The following is a 20,080-nucleotide window of genomic DNA, read 5'->3' as shown; positions in this document are numbered from 1 at the left end:
ATCTTGATGAAGGATCACTAACTCATGTTTGGTGCTTAACTTGACGGAAGGTCGAAGGGCTGATAACAGTACCGTAACCGTAACAAACTCCATCTATACCCTTCTACTCACTTCTGTGAACAAGATTTAAAGATAACAATTTCTCATTCTAGAAAAATTTAGTATTTTTCAACAATTAGAGTGAACTAGCTGGGGAGAAAATCCCATTTAAAGAGATACACTTATAATAAAAATAATTTCTGGAGCACCTGGGTGGCTCTGTCAGTCAAGCATCTGACTCTTGATTTCAGCTCAGGTCATGATCTTGGGGTCATGAAATTGAGACTCAAGTCAAGATTCCCCCTCTGCCTCTGCCCCTCCCTCACCCCACTCATGCACACATGCCCTCTCAAAAAAATAATAAAAATGGACAATGACCAGAGTATACATAAAAATGAAAATCTAATCCACAATCTGTAGAAACCAACCTAATAAGCCAGTCTGCTACTTAGAGTAACCAGTCCAGGAAATTAGACTACTATCTGCAGCAACCAGTTCAGGAAGCCAAGCAATAATCCCTTTAACAGTAGGCTCAATATAGACAGCATCTGATTAGAAATTGACAGCTTCCCTAATTTCTGACTCTGCTTTCAATTTATGAGGAGCCAGAGACCGTCCCTGCACACCTTTAGCCAATTACAAAGGACACTCTGCTTCTAGGTAGCCCACCGGCAGCTACTCTACGCCAACAGCTACCAATGAGGGCACATCTAAAGCCTCCCCCTTGTTTTACTATAAAGCTTTCCCACTTCCCTGCTTGCCAAATACAAGTGATGGCGGAAGGGCCCCTTGCTTTGGCAAGCTCTGAATAAATAGCTTACTCTCATTTGAATGCTCTCGGTTATTTCCACATTAATAGGCAAAAATTTTTATAGTGCATATTTACACTATGTTGATAAATTATGTATTAATAATAATCACCAGTATATTTGCATTATATAAAAATTCAAGAGTTAACATTTGGATGTATTTTGTTTCACAGAAATGGGAAAAGATGACCAATGAAAGATACTCAAGCTTATAAATGTATTAGGTTAAAACTTGAGTTATATTAAATGAAACAATGTTCAAGAAAAACAGGAATTAAGTAAACTTTGAAATGTTAAGTGCCTTTAAAAAGTGTTTCCTTCAAAAACACACATGTACACAAACACACACATACATTTTTAGAGTAATTTTAAATACAAACAGAAGCAGAATAGCATACTGCCTCCCCACACAGCCACTCAGCTACTATCTCCGCCTGTGTACTTTGAAGCAAATTCCAGATAGATGATTTCCAACCACACCTACTTTGTTATGTATTGCAGAAAGATAAAAATCTTAGAAAATAATTTCAATAACAACGTCCATCTAAAATGAAATAATTCCTTAATATCAAATATTCAAACGGTGTTCAACTCACCAATCTGCATATGACTGCTATTCTTTAGTTGTTGTTGTTTCATTTAAATCAGGATTTATACAAGATTCACAGATTATGATTGGATGTTACATCTCTTAAGGCTCTATTAATCTGTGTTCCCTCTCCACCTCTTTCCCCTACCTTGCACTTGACGTATCGAAGAACCTGGGTCACTTGTCTTATATAGTCTCCCATCATCTTGACTTGACTGACTGCACATCTACGGTGTTAACATGCTTTCCAGCATTCAGGATTTCTTATAAATTGACAGTTGGATCTAGATACTTGATTGGATTTGGGTTTAATTTCTTTTGCAAGACTACTTCATAGTGTTATATTCTTCCATCAGAAAGATCACAATACTTAGTTAACTCTCAATTTACTATTGTCTTTTTATATTACCAGTGATTGATGATAAATGCATAGATCTATTATTTCATCAGGAATGACAAAAAAAAAAAGCAATATTCTTACTCTAGCATTACTTCTATCATTTATTAGCCAGGATACCTCAATAAAAAGAACTTCCCCTTCATCTATTTAGTTACCCAGTAATATCATTCATACACAAAATACAGGAAAGATACCTAATTATTTAATTCTTCTACCAGTTTTCCAAATAGTAAGCTGGTTCACTAGCATCCCTTATCTTGCTTGCTTACTTATTCATTGTCATTATGAACTCATGAACGCACTCCTTTCACTCCCCTCCCTGATGTTCTAATCGTCTTCCTTGGGCCAGTGGGAGCTTCGACATGACTCCTGGGCCCTGCTGACACAACTCCAGTGACCTTTCACAGTTTCCCTTATTTTCTGATATGGCAGGATGACCCAGAATCCTCTGATACATTTCCTCCCTGGATCAGAATTCAGCCATTTCTCCAGAAAGCTCTGATCCCTTTTGATGGAAAATGCTATTTCCAAATCACAGTCTGGATATCGGGAATGCTCAGTTACTGGGCTGGAGCGTTAATTCAAGACACAGTCAGTGAACATATATAGGATTTGCCTTTCCTCCCACCTTCCTTTGTGTGTGTGAAATAGAACATCCCACAGAGTCATTGTATGTTCTGTGCAAACTGAGGACCATGGAAGTTTTCTTTATTCTCTTCTAACTTAAGTCTGTAGACCTTTCCTTCTATATTCTGAATCCCAGATCCTTGATGGCACAAGGAATAAGAGAATTAGAATATTACTATAATTCTTCATTCACTCCATCTCATAATATCCACCGAACAGTCCAAGAATAACAGGACCAGTATTACCAACAAACAAACTGCAGTTCTTCCCCTCCCCCCCATCTTTCTTTCATGGTACAAATTACTAGACTTTACAGTAACACAAAATAGCTACTCTTGGATGCATGAGCTACCAATTGGATATATAATTTATATGTAGTTCTGTTATATGATTTTTTATTTTGAGAATTACTATTTAACTACTAATAATCTTACAGTTTTTTAATTAAGATTTTATTATAATTATATAAAACATAATATGGTTTGAATGCCAAATATACAAAACAAGAGGTTGTGAGTCTCACTTCTACCCCACTTCATCCATCCTATTCTCTCTGTTCCCCATAGGTACCTATTTTTTATAGTTATTCTTTTTTGTTTTATTTCTTCAACATAAGAAGCTTTACATAAATGATCTCTCACTGTGTGGTCTATTTTATTCACTTTCTCATTTTTTTAAAGCACGTTTTTTGGAATTTAAGAAAATATGTATTTTTTTTTCAAATAATTATATTTACACCAGTATGTCTATGTAAAACTGCCCATAATTCCCCCATTTTTATTATTATGGTCTACTGATTACCTTCTATGAGCAAGATCATTATTAGCTGGTTGTGATGTCTCATCCTTTAAGGGTATTATTCAGAACGTTGTTCAACACACAGGGCTCAAGAAAATATTTCTCAAGTATCAGTTTAAGCTTCTCTCACATAACTACTATTTTTGACCATAAGGACAATGATTCATTAATTCAGGGTTTCTCTACCTCAGCACTATTGATATTTGGGGATGGAGAACTGATACGGACAACAGTCCTATGACTTATAAGATGTTTGGTAACATTCTTGGCCTTAATCAGACACTCATAGTATCCACATCTTTACCAGTTGTGACAACCAAAAATATCTCCAGATATTGTCTATTGTCCCTCATGGGAAAATATCACTTATATATGAGAACCAATAATTCAACTAAATCAAGGTTCTCAGTTTATATGCACTACAAGGGCAAATTCACAGTAACTTCTAAAAAAGCATAAAAAGCTTTTAAGATGAGAATTCTGTGTATTAAGTCCACTGTTCTATTGACAAAATAAATTGCACACTTTTCTTAGCTTCCATCAATTCTTCATGCAAAAAAGGAGAGGAGTGAATTCAAACACAGCAAGACTTGGAAAACACAGCAAAGTTAACTTTCTTTCTTCAAGGAAAGCATCAGGAGTTTACCTAAAATCTCTTATGAACCATGCCCCTAATTAGAGTTGATTATCCGTCAATTCAGCAAATTTCTACATACTGTTGGCTTCTTTATTTTCCTATTGGTAAACCAGAAAGACCACTAACCATAAACCCCTTTTGGACAAGGACTAGGCCTTATGACATCAACTCTGGACTCATCACATATCGCAATGCCTGGCCCAGCACTGTCCAACTCCTGTATTATGTTTGAATCAGTGGTATTAAAACAGTATGAAAAACCATCCTAATAGTTAGGGGAGTCGTATACAACACGTAACTTTTACACAGCTACCAAACCTTGCGTTTATTAGATGCTTACCATACACTTACCCAACGGCTGCCAAAGCCATGAAATCTAAATAAACCTAGCATATAAAATTTAGAACTAGAAAGTCATATTTATGTATTCTCCCACTGATGGCTACAAGACATTGCCAAAGCTTCCAATATAAGTTCCCCTGCTCATGATAAACAAGGTAAAAGAGATCTTTTGTGTTAAAAACAGCACTTAAATTTAAACACACAGGACCAGCCAAATATGGGTGGTGGTGATGAAGAAATGTTGCATCCAGAACAAAAGACAAAACTTGATGGAAAGTACACCATTCAAATTCTTCTTAACATAAAGACAGCATTTACCTTTCCTTGAACAATTTTTTAAGGTGCAGCTAAATTAAAAGTACATCCTTTATAAAACATGAACGTAAAACTACAACAATAAGACATAAAAAAAAGCTCTGTATTTAATTCTATACCTTAGAGGGTAATTATTCATATAAAGATACTATTTCCCAAATATCAGGCACCTGAATATCTGTACTCTTATTTCATTAAAATTTACTGTAAATCACATTTAGAAGTAAGTCAATCAGAGAAAGATAGGTATATGATTTCACTTGTAAAACTCATGGAGCATAAGAAACAGGGCAGAGGACCATAGGGAAAGGGAAGGAAAACAGAATGGGAAGACATCAAAGAGGGAGAAAAACCATGAGAGACTCTAACTATGGGAAAAAAACTGAGGGTTGCTGGAGAGGAGGTGGGTGATGGGCGTTAATAAGGGTACTTGATGTGATGAGCCTTGGGTGTTAGAAGAAACTGATAAATTATTGAACACTTCATCAGAAACTTCAAAAAAAAATCAAATTTAGGCAATCTACATTTATAAATGAGATTATTCCAAGCAGAAAAGGCATGGGCTTAATAAGCTGGTATACAATAAAAGAAAGTAAAGTAACTAGTGTACCCACTTACGTATTACCTTGCATACCATACATGGTACACACCTCACATTTGGAAAAACATTGCCTGAGGCAAATCCAAGATAATATTTTTAAAAGAGCATATCCATGTAATAATCAAATGCTATTTCCACAAAATTAGTTTAAAATATGTTTGTACATGTGAACAAACCGATGTTTTGTGAGAATTAACTATAGTCTAAATATTATCTAACTATACTCTATAGAGAATTTCATACATTATTATACACTATTACCTATTTATATGAAGAAGATCTTCTGATAATTACCAATAAAACCACACAAGACTACCAGTAAAATTAGGGGAGCCCTGGTGGCTCAGTCAGTTAAGCATTTGCCTTCATCACAGGTCATGATCTCAGGGTCCTGGGATAGAGCCCAGCATCAGGCTCCTTGCTCGGCAGGGAGCCTGCTTCTCCCTTTCCCTCTGCCTGCTGCTTCCCTACTTGTGCACTTTCTCTCTCTGTGTCACGTAAGTAAATAAAAATATTTAAAAAAAAAAACAACTACCACACAACACTGGAAAAACTGCAACGTTTCTAAATAAAGGTGACTAAAAAATAAATGATTTCTGACTTACAAATTTCTTGAAATGGACCTTCTTATTCTTAAAAAGTGCTTAATTATAAGATTAGATCATTACAAACACTAAATTTATTTATTTTTTTTAAAGATTATTTATTTATTTATTTGACAGACAGAGATCACAAGTAGGCAGAGAGGCAGGCAGAGAGAGAGAGAGAGAGAGAGAAGCAGGCTTCCTGCGGAGCAGGGAGCCCGATGCGGGGCTTGATCCCAGGACCCTGAGATCATGACCCGAGCCGAAGGCAGCAGCCCAAACCACTGAGCCACCCAGGCGCCCCAAACACTAAATTTATTTTTGCAAAAGTACTTCACTTTTCTGTGTAAACCTCCCATGAACAGCCAACAGAATTCTTCAGGCAAGTGTCCTAGAATTTGAGTATTCTAAGTCCCTGGATTCCTAATATAAACTCACTCAGCCCTATATTTTCTCTCCTTCAGAGGGTATTTGAATAGCAGCTCTTCCAGATCTCTGACGATAATTCTGGCCCCGAGGTCTCTTCACCACTCTCTCTCTCAGATAAAGTTCAAGTAATGATTGTATCCAAGTTGATTATCAATCAAAGATACTAAGTTTGGGTTTGGTATTAAGGTCATTAACTATTTCCTATTTGATCTAGCATTCAAATAAGAAACATGAAAAGAAAAGTCTGGGAATATAACGTTAACTGTCATCCTTGTTTACCTTTAGGGAGCAATTTAAAAGTCTACCAGTCTAAAATGAAGTAAGCCCAATGCATCAAAATGTGAAGACTCTTGCCTACTTCTCCAGCAAAAGACATTTGCCCAGGTTCTAAACTTAATCAATTTTTGATAAAAACAGATAATGAATTCTATTCACAGGAGCATGGCTGGATAACAGGAGTTGGCATCCCTGTAAATTAAGATGAAACACGCAGAGAAGAAAGAGCTTTCACTTACTTGCACGAAGGACGGAAGGTGTGACCTCAATTTCACTTGTTGCTTGATAAGGCTGAAAGGCTGAAACATTGTTGGTGCCAAGTTCACTGCCAAATATCTCCGGGCTCTGGGTACCCGTGGAGCTGGCACTGGTGCCATCACCTCCATGATGTGGATCCTGCTCATCAAACACAGCTACCAGCTAGAAACGAAAGGTAAATCTGCATTTACAAACAATAGGTGAATCACTGAACTCTCTACCTCTGTACTTAATACACATTATATGTTAGTTAGTTGAATCTAAATAAAATTAAAGTAAAACAAAACTGCTACCAAAGTTACACCACATTTGACATAAATCTACAGAGGAAAAAAACTGACATTTAAGCACCCAGGAATATTATGTTCTAGGAAGCAAAGCTTCAAAGACCTAATCTTGCCCCCAAGCTTTGATGCTTTACTTTTATATTTCTAAGTTGTACATTTAAATCCAAAATTCTATTGGTAAAAAATAATAAATTGGTTTTATATCACAGAACATTAAGAGAGATGGGGCAGATATAAATCTTTTTGTAAATAATACATTAAGTGGAAGAGAAAATGCATTTCTATATATAATGCATATATGTGATCTGTAGTACTACATATTTAGCAAAACACACAAGGTACCTTTCACATAGGAGGAAGGAGTATTTAAAACTACACATATGTCTGCCCATTTGTGCATAAGAGGGATAAAAGATAAGGTTGTCTCCTAGCTGTTGGTAAGAATGGAATGAAAGAAAAAAAAATGGGAGCAATGTGGCTGGTGGGGAGGAAAAGACTTAAGAACTTTGGAAAACTATTTTCACCATTCAATGTAAGACTAGAGACCAAAAAACAAACAAACAAACAAAAAACCTGTCATATAAATTTGTTTCTCACAAGCGTATGGTTTAGAAATCCTCACACCACGACACACACACATACCAGGAATGAATGAAAAAGAAAAATATCTTGGATAATGAGAGTCAAAATTCTCCCTGTCAGAAAGAGAAGTTACAAATAAAGAAATAAACTCTGTGATATCAGATTAAAATCAGAGGCGTCAATATGAATATGCGGTTGGTTGTTTTTTGTTTTTGTTTTTGTTTTTTTAATGAATGGGTAGGTAGGCAGACAGACAGGAACGAAAGTCAATGCGTGTGTGGTTCTTAGCTCCCCCCACTGAGTGGTCCTAGAAGCAACCACACACAGTATGAAGGAACATAAGCACCTGGATCTTGGTTTCTGTTACCATTTTCCAACGAATGAACTAGGGCTCCTTAAAAAAAAAAAAAAAAGTTAATTCCAGGGTTGGGGCAGAGAAAATACATGATGGGCCTGGAACACCCTTGATGCCAAAAAGGAAAGAGTACTCAAAAGTGAAAGAGGCACATCAAAGGGAATCAGTGTTGACCAAAGGAGCTCTCAATGGCCAAAGCTGGGACAATTCATAAACAAGTCAATAATGACACAATGGGATTTTAACCCCAAAACAAACAAACTAAATATCTGTAAGTCCATAATGATACAAGTAAATAGTTAAAGAAATAATTAATGGTAGAAATGGACAGCTCTTCCATACTGTAGCATTCCAATTAATAAAAAGAGAAGAAATGATGGAAACAGAAGTCATCACAGGCCATCATGACAGTTAGGACTGCCGCAGGTGAGATCACCAATGGAAGCGGAAATCACTGAGTGAGAATATCACGAGAAACAGGATACTAGCAAATCTCCAAGTATCTCCCCACACAATACCTTTTCATTAAAAAGAGAAAAATAGTATCTTTGCAGGGGAGAAACTTGGCAGAAAACACTTTACCAAGGTTAACATCACCCGTAATGAGTCATAACACCCTCAGATAAAATGCACGGAGAAGGACATAAAATTACTTCAGTGGTATTCCTGCTAAAAATGTGTATCTTTGATCTAATCATGAGAAAACATCAGATAAATCCAAGTTGAGGGGCAATCTATAAAATAACTCACTCTTTAAAAATATTAAAGTGATGAAAGCAAAAGAAAGGCTGATGAAGTCGTGTAAATTGGAAGAGACAGAGGAGAAATGAGAACGACATGCAGCGTGAGGTCCTTGCCTGGATCCTGGGCTAGAAAAAGGACATCAGTAGAAAGGGGGCAACATTCAAAAGATTGCGGTAGATTAGTTAACAGTATTGACTCAATGTTACTAGTTCTTCTATGTTTGATAACTGTGCTACAGCTGTATGAGATTTTACATTAGGGATGGATGAAGAATATATGCAACTATTTTTGCAACTTTTCTCAAGTATAAAATTATTTCAAAATTATACTTTCATAATATAGCATTACAAAAGGCCATGAAAATTAAGATGCAATCTATTTATTCCAATAACTAAACAGTGGAAGCACTTTAAAATCTCAGAGTAATAAAGTGCTAAGGGCCAGCACCACCTTGATCATTCACCCTACAACCCTATGCCTGGTAAACTAAGCGTGGCATTCCAAGGAAGGTAGAACCATGACTAACCCTAACATTCCTACCTACCTCCAATTCAAGCTTCTCCAAGCTTGAGTCCTATCAGTTAAAGGATGCTCTGATAAATTTACAGAACATGAGAAGCACTTATAATTACAATTCTCATTTCATAGTTGGTTTTGTCATTTTGAACAAATGCTATTTTCACAAGTGTGTGTGTGTGTGTGTGTGTGTGTGTGTGTGTGTGGGCAATCAATTCGTAAGACAAAAACAAAAACCATCATAAGGTCATAGAGACATGTAGACAAACAGGAAGCTCAGAACCCTGCTGTGGCATCATCTATAATTAGCTGATTAAACAACGTGGAAGGAGGTTAAGTGGTAAGGAGAAATTAACGTAGGATGGATAGCTGGGCCACTCAACCTTATAATAAGCAACATAAGTGGGATAAGAAATCCCCAGCAGTTATAAATAACAGAAAGGTGTTTGTATGTATACACTGAAGTTCCCATAAACAGAAAAAAAATCAGTCTGTTTATCTGACATCGACTGGCAAGAATCTCCCGGAATTCATAACACAGACATTCTGCTAGACGAGGGGTCAGTAAACCTCTGGAAGTTCCAACTAGTAAGTATTTTTGGAGCTGTGCAATCCATGCAGCCTCTGTCACAACTATTCTACTCGGCCACTATGGCACAAAAACAGCCGCTGGCGATACACAAATAAATACCACAACGAGGTTTAAATAAAACTTTATTTACAAAGCAGGGGATGGACCAAATTTGGCCCATAGGCCATAGTTTGATAATCCGGCTATAGAATGCTCATCCACCCAGTAACATCCAATTTACAATCTTCAACTTGGGAAATAAAATGAAGAGTCAAGGCACCTTGGTAACCCTGATAAATACCAATATCCATTTCAAGCTCTTCACTGAGATTTTGAATTTCCCTACTTGATTTTAATATTATCAAACTTCTCACAAGGTATGCAGCCTAATATGGATTTTGAAGATATTAAGTTCTGACATTTGGTCTTTAATTGGAAGAAAATGAAAGGCAAGTTTTGTTATTAACTTTTTACAATGGTGTGTTCTCTCAAGAATCAAGTCCTTTCTGCAAACTGAAAATGGAGACTGCAAATTACAGAGATCGTGTCTTTAAATGCCACACATGGAAGAACTTATACATGTATATTAGTTTCAATAATTATCTCCAGCATTTTTAGAAAACACAAGTATGAAATCTGGACTGTGTCATGAACAAATGCTGTTTGAATTTCAGTGGCAGAATCACAGTTGGTGATTTGCAATATGCCAATAACATACAATTTCCACAGCTTTCTTTTAAACCAAAATTTAACTGCCAGGTGCAGATATGAAGTAATTTTGTGTTAAATTGGGAAGGGTATATAATTTTAGAAAATCTACTCTACAAGAATGCATATAGTAGCACAGCAAAAGAAAACGAAACCTTCACAAAAACATCACATATTAAAAATCTCTATCATGCCCTTCAAAAAAATAAAGGAAATGTCTGCTTTTAAAATTTGTGAAACGTGACTCATATCCATGCTTTAACAGATGGAATCTTCACTGCTGTCCGTGAAGCAGATCATTTCTGAAAGTTCATTTTTACTTTCAATAGTTATGACTTAATCTCTCTTCTGATTCATTTATCCATCAAATCTCCATGAAAACAGATATGTTGAATTTAGGGTAACACCCACAATTTAAGATAAACCCACATTCTCACCTACCTCGGGAGAAATCATTTTAACTTTCTGAGATATCAGAACCCTCCGAACTGCTTTTATTTTCTTTTCCAAGTTATTTTTAAAACATTACATGCAAACACTTACAAACCACTGGGATAGAGGGTAGCCCTTTTAATGGTTAAAATTATGTGCTTAAAGCCCAGAACTGTGTGTAGCAAAGTGTCTAAGAGCCCAAGATTCAGAATCAAACAGATCTCCAATCAAAAATAGCTCTGATCTTACTTCATGGATGGGTGTTGGTAAATCCACTGGCCTCTCTACCATCTCTTAGCCTTACAGTCCTCATCACAAAAAAAGAGGATGATGGCTGTGGTGGGCAGAATAATGCTCCTTGTTGTCTATTCCCCAAACCGCTGGAACCGGTGGTGTTAACCTTCATGGCAAAAGGGACTTTACACTATGATTCAGATTAAAGACCTTAAACTACAGAGATTATCTCAGATTACCCTGGGGAGGAGGACATCTGATCATCCAAATCTGGAAAAGTAGAGAACATTTCCCAGCTGCAGTCAGAGAGAAATGTGACAATGGTTAGAGAGGTATTATGTTGCTGGCTTTGAAAATGAAGAAAAGGAAGCCATCAGCTAAGGAACATTAGGCGGCTCTGGAAGGCAAAGAAATGGGTTCTCTCCTAGGACCTCCAGAAAGTATAGACTCTGCTCACACCTTGATTCTGGCCCATTGAGACCCTTGACAGACTTCTACAACAGACTCCATCCCCCCCCCCCCCGGCCTTTCACTCAGGGATATACTTTTTAAAACTTGTCAAAGTACATCAAGTACTTGGGTCCCTGAATTCCTCTTCATTCGTCTCTTGAAAAACAAAAACAAAACAAAACCTTTCATTTATAGTGGTCTCCCATATAGCTCACCTAATAACCAATAGCACATCTATAAAAGGAAAATTACCAGATAGTAGCATGATTATATGGATTAACATAGTATATAATCTACACATATGCAAAGGAATCTAATGAGGTAAATATTTAATAGTGCTATTTCAATGTAGTATATCATGTAGTAAAGAGCAAGACATTCCCATTGCTACCTGCACAACCAAGGAGACCAACACCATAACACACCCCTACCTGTCAACAGTCAAAGGTCATCTGTCCCCTAAGAGCTAATAAACATCCTTTTAAAAAGTCACAGATACCTAAAAAGGTATTATGCATCATCTGGAAATCGCAGTGAAACATATTCAGCTATGCTCCCCAGCTTACACTACAGAGCTGGGATTTCATTCTGCGGTCCCTCAGGATGATACACTCGATCACCCACTGAGCCTTCAGACTAATTAGATTCCCAACTGAAGAGTAATGTTCAGCTAACAGCTCTGAATATGTCATCCACAATCCATAATATGCAAATGCTGCAGCCATAAACTAGCTGACCCACTTGTCAGATACAATGTAAACCCCTCTTCCTCCCATCCCCATCACCAAGAGCCACTGTTTCATTTGTACCTATCCATGAAGTTACGACTATATTACACTACTGTTTAAATGTTAATAAAAAGTAAGACCACAAAGTCAGATAAAGCAAAATAACTCTGAAATTGGCTAATCACATAGAGATAGGCGGACTCCAAACTGGAGAAGGCAGCATTTCTTATGATTTTATCATGAACACATGCAGCTTTCTCTCAAAGAGATGACAGTAGATAAAACTGGGAGAGAAGCAATATGAACCTCAGAATCAAATGTAATGATGTAACAAATATTATACAGACATGGGTGAAGAAACTATTAAATCAATTTGTAAGCTTTCTGATGACTGTTTCTATGCTAATGACATAGAGACAATACTAAATCCTTAGTCATTCTCTGAGCCTTACTTGCAATCATGGTTCATTAAAAACTCATTTAAACAGAGCTACTGTTTTACTGGATGAGTAAGCAGAACAATAGCAGAAGAATATATTTGAGCCAGTGATGTTTTGTAATAGTAGTAATACAAGCTATACCAATGAAAACTCACTCACTACAGAAGGAGCATCTCAAACTTGCCGTTGAAAACCCTTAAATGTCACATTCACTAGATTAATTCTGTGCCTCCTCAGCATTTCAAGAATTATATATATTTTGTCTGACCATCACCCCACCCAAAAAAAGACCCAAAGCTTAGCAAGGAACTCTAAAATGACATGAGCACATGGAAAGCTAGCCACCTTTCCTACTGGCTGTGCCTGGAGGCCTTACCCTGCCCTGCTCCATGAGAATGGATCTCAAATCCAGCCCAACTGCAGGCTCCCCAGCTTAAGAGTGGAGAGGGAGCTGTTCCTCATCTATGCTGCCCTCCCCACCTTGTCACTCTGCCAACCCTCCAACAAAACCTACCTAAAAGCAAGTAAAATGTGGAAATATGATTCAACAGCAAGGTATTTCAATCTGCAGACAATTTCATGCTTAACTATTAATATGTGTTACATATTGATTCACAGATAGCTTTTCAGGAATAACACTCAGGCATAGACCCTCAAGAATAACTTCTTCTATGAATGCCATAATCTGGGAATTAGGGATCTAAATTTGAAAAAAAAAAAAGTTTTATTAATCAAAGTCCAACATCATGTAGGAAACAGGCAATAACGAGACAAGCCAAAACCATACACAGGTAGCCTTTCAATGTCTTGCTCTAAACTGTAACCAAAACCCACAGCACCAATCATGATGTTACTTGAACTTTACTCAGACAAAGACATTTGTCCCACAAATGTCCCACACAAAGACATGCCATTGCCACCCTCACTCACAAGTCTGTCACCATGCTCCAATCTCCCTAACTCCTGACCCAAAGGCCCAAGGGTCAGAAGCTGCCATTGGGATTCCTCAGCCCAGAAACACAGCACCATCATTACACTGCAAAAGATCACAGAGTCTTAAAGGCTCCTGCCCTGTCCTCGTGTGCATCTGCATTTCTGCCTCCATTTGGTGAGTCCTCCAAAGCAGGGTTGAGCCCTGTGCTTAGGAAGGTGCCTTTTAGTTTACTTCCTCAGCAAGCCAGGTAAATTAAGCCAGGGCCTGCTCCACTGACCTGAAAACCTTGTCTCAAGATGCCCACAGCACCCCCAGCTCCACCTTCTACCATCCAACTAGCAAATTACCATGTTTACATCAGAGAAAAGGAGCAGTCCAATGTAAGCCTCCAGCTGCTACCGCATTCTCCTACCAACTTGCTACGTTGGTACCAGGGGGCTTTCAGGCACACAGAAGCAATCAGGCCCAGTCAGTCTCTCATCAAGTAACACCATCTCACAGAACTTAGACAATCACCTCCTTTGCCTAATCAACCCATCACTGACTCCATTGTTGAGCATATGACAAATGACTCATCACTAAAATTTCTTGCCAGTCAAATCTGGTGAACTATATATAGCACTTTATTTTTTTGGCAATCAGTAGTGGAAAACTTCCCATCCTAAAATAGAAATTAGAAGGACTGCTTCCTTACTTCTAAATGTTGCAAATCATGTTTAAAATTAAAAGCACGAGAAAAGAAAACTTGGCTGTGGCTCCAGTCAATCAATCAGTACTAGAAGTAGTGAAGCAGAAAACATCTCAACACAATGTTAGACCTACAGAGGATGCAACAGAGGTAAGCAAATCATCCTCTCTGGCATTTAAAGACAAGATAATATTTCCAACTCAAATAACTAGCCTTGTTTCCAAGGCAACTTGGCATTTGTACAGGGAACTCACTAGGGAGTTAGTAAACCCTTAACTGCTGACTTCACGATTTGAACCAGACCCCCACTGACACCTTAGCTTCCATCTAAGAGCATCATCAGAAAAAACGAGAGTTTAACTGCTACAAAAGAATAAAGGAATTCAGATGACTCTATTAAGACTTTGGGGAGTGGAAGGGGATATAGGAGAAAAAAGTATCCTAAGAAAAGCACCCTGGAAGAAATGTGAGTTATTTTTTAACAGTGATTTCTTTTCCTATGAAGGTGCATAAAAACCTAATACTTCTGTTCACTCCAAGTTCTGAATGAAAGTTCGGTTTATACTGAGGCATAATAAAAAGTCACCATTCCTTCTGACAACCACAAGCCAATATTAGCAAAAGATCAAAGCTCAATAAATTTGTTTTGTAAAATATAAGGATAATGTTACATTACAAAATGCCTTTCAGTTTAATTTGCATGCAAAAAGGATAAGTGTGATTTTTAAATATCCACCCAGAGGCAGAGATGAAAAATTTCAAACATTTTCTGACTCCTTTTTGCTGCATTCATTATTTCAATACCTTCTACAAAGGAGAGATAAAGGTGTCCTTGACATTAGCCTAAATTATCTTCAGTATGCAACACAATGCTGATTAAATTAGGCTCATTTTAATCACCTGGCAGGTTTATTCAGAAAGTAACTAAATAATGAAATTCTTTATAACAACTCTTCATTAGTATAACCTGTCTTAGCAATGTTTTTTTTTTTTTTAGTGAACACAGAATAAATACTAATTGTGTGTCAATCCTTTCTCCCTCATATTTGACAGGTAAAAGAACGAGCAAGTTAAACATTGTCCCCAATCCACAAATAGCTTTAATACGGAAACTTACTGCAAATCTTTTGAAATCTAGTACCATTTAACGGGTTTAGGTAGCCAAGCCCAAAGAGTTTGGAAACCTTAATTTTGATGAAAATATATTCTGAGGAAAGCCAAAGCCTCTGCCCTTTCAGGTACTTCTCACACACAAGAAACGAGCCCGTCCGTGAAGTGGAACAGTGGCCATGGAGTCCCGGGTGCGCCGGTGTCTGCACTGCATTCCACCCATTCCGTTACCACGAGGCTGCCAATGTTGAACTGGTCTCCCCAAGTGAGTCCAGCTCAGAGAGGATTCACCAGTTGCATGACCAGGGACAGCTCCAACATTCTGGGTCTCAGTACTGGTGCTTTGTTGCACATCTGCCTTAATCCTGACAGATGGCACACAACAGCCCTACAAACAGCAAGTACTCAATAAATGTCAACTATTATTATTATCTGGGAGTTTCAAAAGACTATCAACCTATCAAGAGGTTATCAACAGAGGAAGAGGAAGGGCATAGGGATTAAGTTAAATCCTATGAACTTTAATCCTAAAAACTGGGAGGCATCCTTGAAGGCATACTGGTTTAATTTGCATGTATTCTGCAGGTTTCAAGGACTATGAAGAAAGGACTAGAAGGTTAAACACAGCTCCTTAATCCAACAAGGAAGAAGTCATGAGGCCCTAGACCAAAAGAAAAGCTACAGAGTGAAAAGAGATGTAAAATGTATAAGCATTAAAATGGAGAACTGAGACTTATTTAAAAGGATTTGGTACATGGTTAGGGCTGGTACTATGAAGAAAGGGATCAATCCAAAATGTCTAGGTTTGTGGTTTGGGTGGTTGGGCTGAGAGCAAGCACAAAGAAAAGAAGTTGGGGACCAAAAAATGATACATTGACTTTGAGGTCAAATTATCATATATTAAGTATGATAGAGAACTGGAAATAGGCATCTATCATGCAAAGGGGAGTTCATGGCTAAAGAAATATAACAGAGCCATGTCAGTATGTCGGTGGTAGTTGAAGCCACAAGTTTAGTTAAGGACCCCAGTCTGAAAGTGCAGCAGGTACAAAACTGGGGATCAAAACCGGAATGAAGCTGAGATGGCAGCTTTTTCTTCCTTCCCTCCAACTCTACTTCTGAAGATACTTGAGAAGAACTGATAAAACAATGTTAAGCAAACTCAAGGCAACATGGTTTCATAGAAACTAGTAAAGTAAAAGTATCACGAGTAGGGACGTAGGATTTAAATACTATAAAGGAGGCATATTAAAACATTTTCAGGAAGGTTACATCAATACAGAACTTCAACAAATAGGACCTAGTTATTTTACACCAGTACTAAACTAATTTCAATAATAAGGATATTTTAATATTTTAATATATGAATAAACTTAATTTTTAGTTCACTGATATGTGTGTGAATAGACACACAAATATCTGTTCCAGGAGCACTAACAAGATAAATTCATCTTCACAATGGTAGGCTTATCTTCACAGATGAGGATTCCATAAACAATTCTTGATTCTCCTGTGAAAGGGTCTATTTCATTAATTTTCTGCTTCTGCCTAATAGGTGCCCTGACAAATACATGGTGAATTACTATCACTTATTGTATCTATTTTGCAGTCCCTCTGAAAAGTGTAGGCAAGTGAACACAAGTAGCTAATATACTACAAGTCCTCTGGGCACCATTCCCTCACCTCACCCCTGTGCTTATACCCAGAAAATCAAGCTCTTTTCACAGCCCACAAAAAGAGAGAAAGAAATTGTGGCTCGTACCTCAGTTCAAGGAATGATACCAATTACCCACATCATAATCCTCCCACTTCTCAACACTCTATGATCCAGATCTTATTATTCTCTCAAGCCAAAAGTATGCTTAAAAGAGGCTGAGTCTAGGAAATAGCACATCAATGCAAAATAAGAGCCAGCTCAAATTCCTGCAGTCCTTGACATCTCTGGCCTCTGGTTTCCACTTTTCCCTGCGGTGGCACAGCTTTCGTTTCTGATTAGATAATTCTACACCTGCTTAGAAGGCTACAGTTCATGACCTCTTTCATTTACATCCTTTCATACCCTATGCCAAGTAAGTGCCAAGAATTGTGTGACATACTGGCTTTAGACCACTTTGTAACTTTAATAAAGGCATAAACCTTCACAGAAAAAAAGCACAGAGGCACTAAATTCTGGACATAGTTTCAGCAGTTTCACAAAGCCCTGCTCTAAGAAAATGTAGAGGGAATTAAGAACACATTTTCTGATATTCAATTAAATATCAATACACATTTCTTAAATTCTTTTACATCACTCTGTTACCACAAAGTCTTTCTATCAGCCAACTATAAATCTCTTCCAAATATCCTCAAATTCTTTTTTACCTTAAAGTATTCCTGTTAGTTTTTCTGCTCTGTCTTCTTATTTTACTATATAAATATTCAATGTTAAAACCTAGAAACCGGGGTGCCTGGGTGGCTCAGTGGGCTAAAGCCTCTGCCTTCAGCTTGGGTCATGATTCCAGGGTCCTGGGATCGAGCCCTGCGAGCCTGCTTCCTCCTTTCTCTCTCTGCCTGCCTCTCTGCCTACTTGTGATCTCTGTCAAATAAATAAAATCATTCATAAAAAAGAAAAAAGAAAAAAACCTAGAAACAATGAATCCCTCTATATCAATTAGAAGAAAAGGAAGAGGCCTAAAACAAAAATCCTATTTACAAATGTGATTATGAAAACAGCATAGCAATAGCAGTTGAGTAATACAAATGGGAGTAGCTAACATTTCTTACCACTCCTGTGTTTAGACCTTTTACACATTATCTTTTTTAATCCTCATAATATAAAGACTACTACCATCATATCCATTTAATACCCAGGGAAACTGGAAACGCAGAGGGCTAAGGTAATTGGCCATGGTCTACCACTACGTCTAAGTGGTAGAACTGTGCACGTGTACTTGAAGTCAATGGCTTTGCCCAGAATAACTGCATGACGCTGTCCAGCATACAACCTCCACCGTGGCCAACAAGCAGAGGGGTCATTCAAGGAAGGCTGAGTCAAGGAAAAGGAGAGCCACAAGTCCTCCTGTAAAGGAGACCTAAAAGAGAAGTGCCAAGAGACACAGTCTACCCAAAGTGTGTCACTTCTCAGATAAACTCAGGCTTCCCTAAACATGTAAACCCAAGAGAATAACAAAATAGCCATTTATGACATTACTTCTCTGTACAAACGCTCAGCTTCAGAAGGCACTCCGCAGGCTGTCATGAGATGGAAAACACCCCAAATTCTATGAGAAACCGCATTTCAATTTCAACCAAGCCTACAAGGTAACTTTCAGAGGATGATTTCCCTAGACAGCAACAACACCAGTGTTCAGAGGTATCGAAATACCAAAGTGGAATGAAAGCTGTGAGAATCTGGAAAGGACTCAGTGTAGGTATACCAGAAGGAAGAGTAGCCATCAAGGATGGGAGAGCTTTTTCCACTGAAGAGTGGCAGAAGAAAGCTAAGAGGGCAGCCCTTGAAGCCTGGGAGCCATTGGTTCAAATACAAACTACCACCAACCACCTGGGTGGCCCTGAGCGAGTTACCTCTCTATGCCTCCATAGGCAGAGAGGCAGAGAGGATAGTAATGCCGGTCTTGTGAAGTCATTAAACCTCATGAGGCTGTCATGAGCAAACCTGAGCTCATATGTGCACACGCTGAGCAAAACAAGCAGCCCAAACCCAATGAGGACACGAACCAGGGGCAGCAGAGTAGTGGGAGTGGTGGGAGTGGAAAGGACTGGCTTCATTAGGATCCCCAGATTCTGTTTATTTTGAAGACAAAGTGCATTACCCAGCAACATACTCAAGGCCTACAATAATATGAAGTTCAGCACAAATATTATTTAACAATTTAGAAAAATGATATATTACTAGCTGCTTTGAACACATTCCTGCATTTCTTCTTTGCAAGTCTTGAGGAAATCTAATGGCATGAGTAGAAACAGGTAAAGATTGGGAGAATGACAAGAAAAAGAACAGTTTCTAATATGGAAACAAAAAATGTGAGGGGCTGGGAAAGGAGCCAGGCAGTTTATCAGAGAATGCTGCCTCAGTACATGCCAAATCCAGAGCCTACAGGACAAAAAAGACTAGCTATTTCCTGTAACAGGGCTACAAAAAGAGCTATGAGACAGTCCATGCAATGAAAGTTTCTCTCAGTATCTTACATGACCAAGGACAGCAATAGCAACAGATATTAGAGAGCAGCAGAGTTAAAGTAAAACCATTTTAAGCACATGACTCTTGATTTCAGCTCTGTTCTTGACCTCAGGGTTATGAGTTCAAGCCCCACACCAGGCTCCACACTGGATGTGAAGCGTACTTTAAAAAGAAAGGAAAAAGAAAAGGAAATTTTAAAAAGCTAATAATCAATTTGCAATGTCTTGAAAATATATTTAGGTTTTAAAAAGCCAAATCTGACCAAAATTAATTCAAAATGCGTAATATTTTCTTGATATTGAAACAAAAATGGTTTTCATTTACAGAAACTAAACCTGCTGGACAATTATCCTGGTTAGGGGTATATTTAAAATTTAAATTTACAAATTTAAATGTTAAATTTTAAATTTTAAACTG

At 37.7% G+C, this 20,080-nt stretch overlaps 1 protein-coding gene across 15 annotated transcripts in view; it reads right to left on the bottom strand.

The window, feature by feature from the left end:
• PARD3 (par-3 family cell polarity regulator) overlaps window positions 1-20,080 on the bottom strand; it is a 653,655-nt gene that overhangs the window by 388,867 nt on the left and 244,708 nt on the right. For all 15 annotated transcript variants that reach the window (XM_045069142.1, XM_045069153.1, XM_045069147.1 and 12 more), the window contains exon 3: window positions 6,686-6,866. In XM_045069142.1, coding sequence (XP_044925077.1) covers window positions 6,686-6,866 — 181 coding nt within the window. The remainder of the gene's footprint in view (window positions 1-6,685; window positions 6,867-20,080) is intronic.

Source organism: Mustela putorius, unplaced genomic scaffold (genome assembly GCF_011764305.1).
Source record: "Mustela putorius furo isolate JIRA1106 unplaced genomic scaffold, ASM1176430v1.1 tig00003913_pilon_pilon_pilon, whole genome shotgun sequence".
In the NCBI taxonomy this organism is placed as follows: domain Eukaryota; kingdom Metazoa; phylum Chordata; class Mammalia; order Carnivora; family Mustelidae; genus Mustela; species Mustela putorius.
Note: the sequence above shows the minus strand (reverse complement) of the source record. Positions and strands in the feature narration are given on the sequence as shown.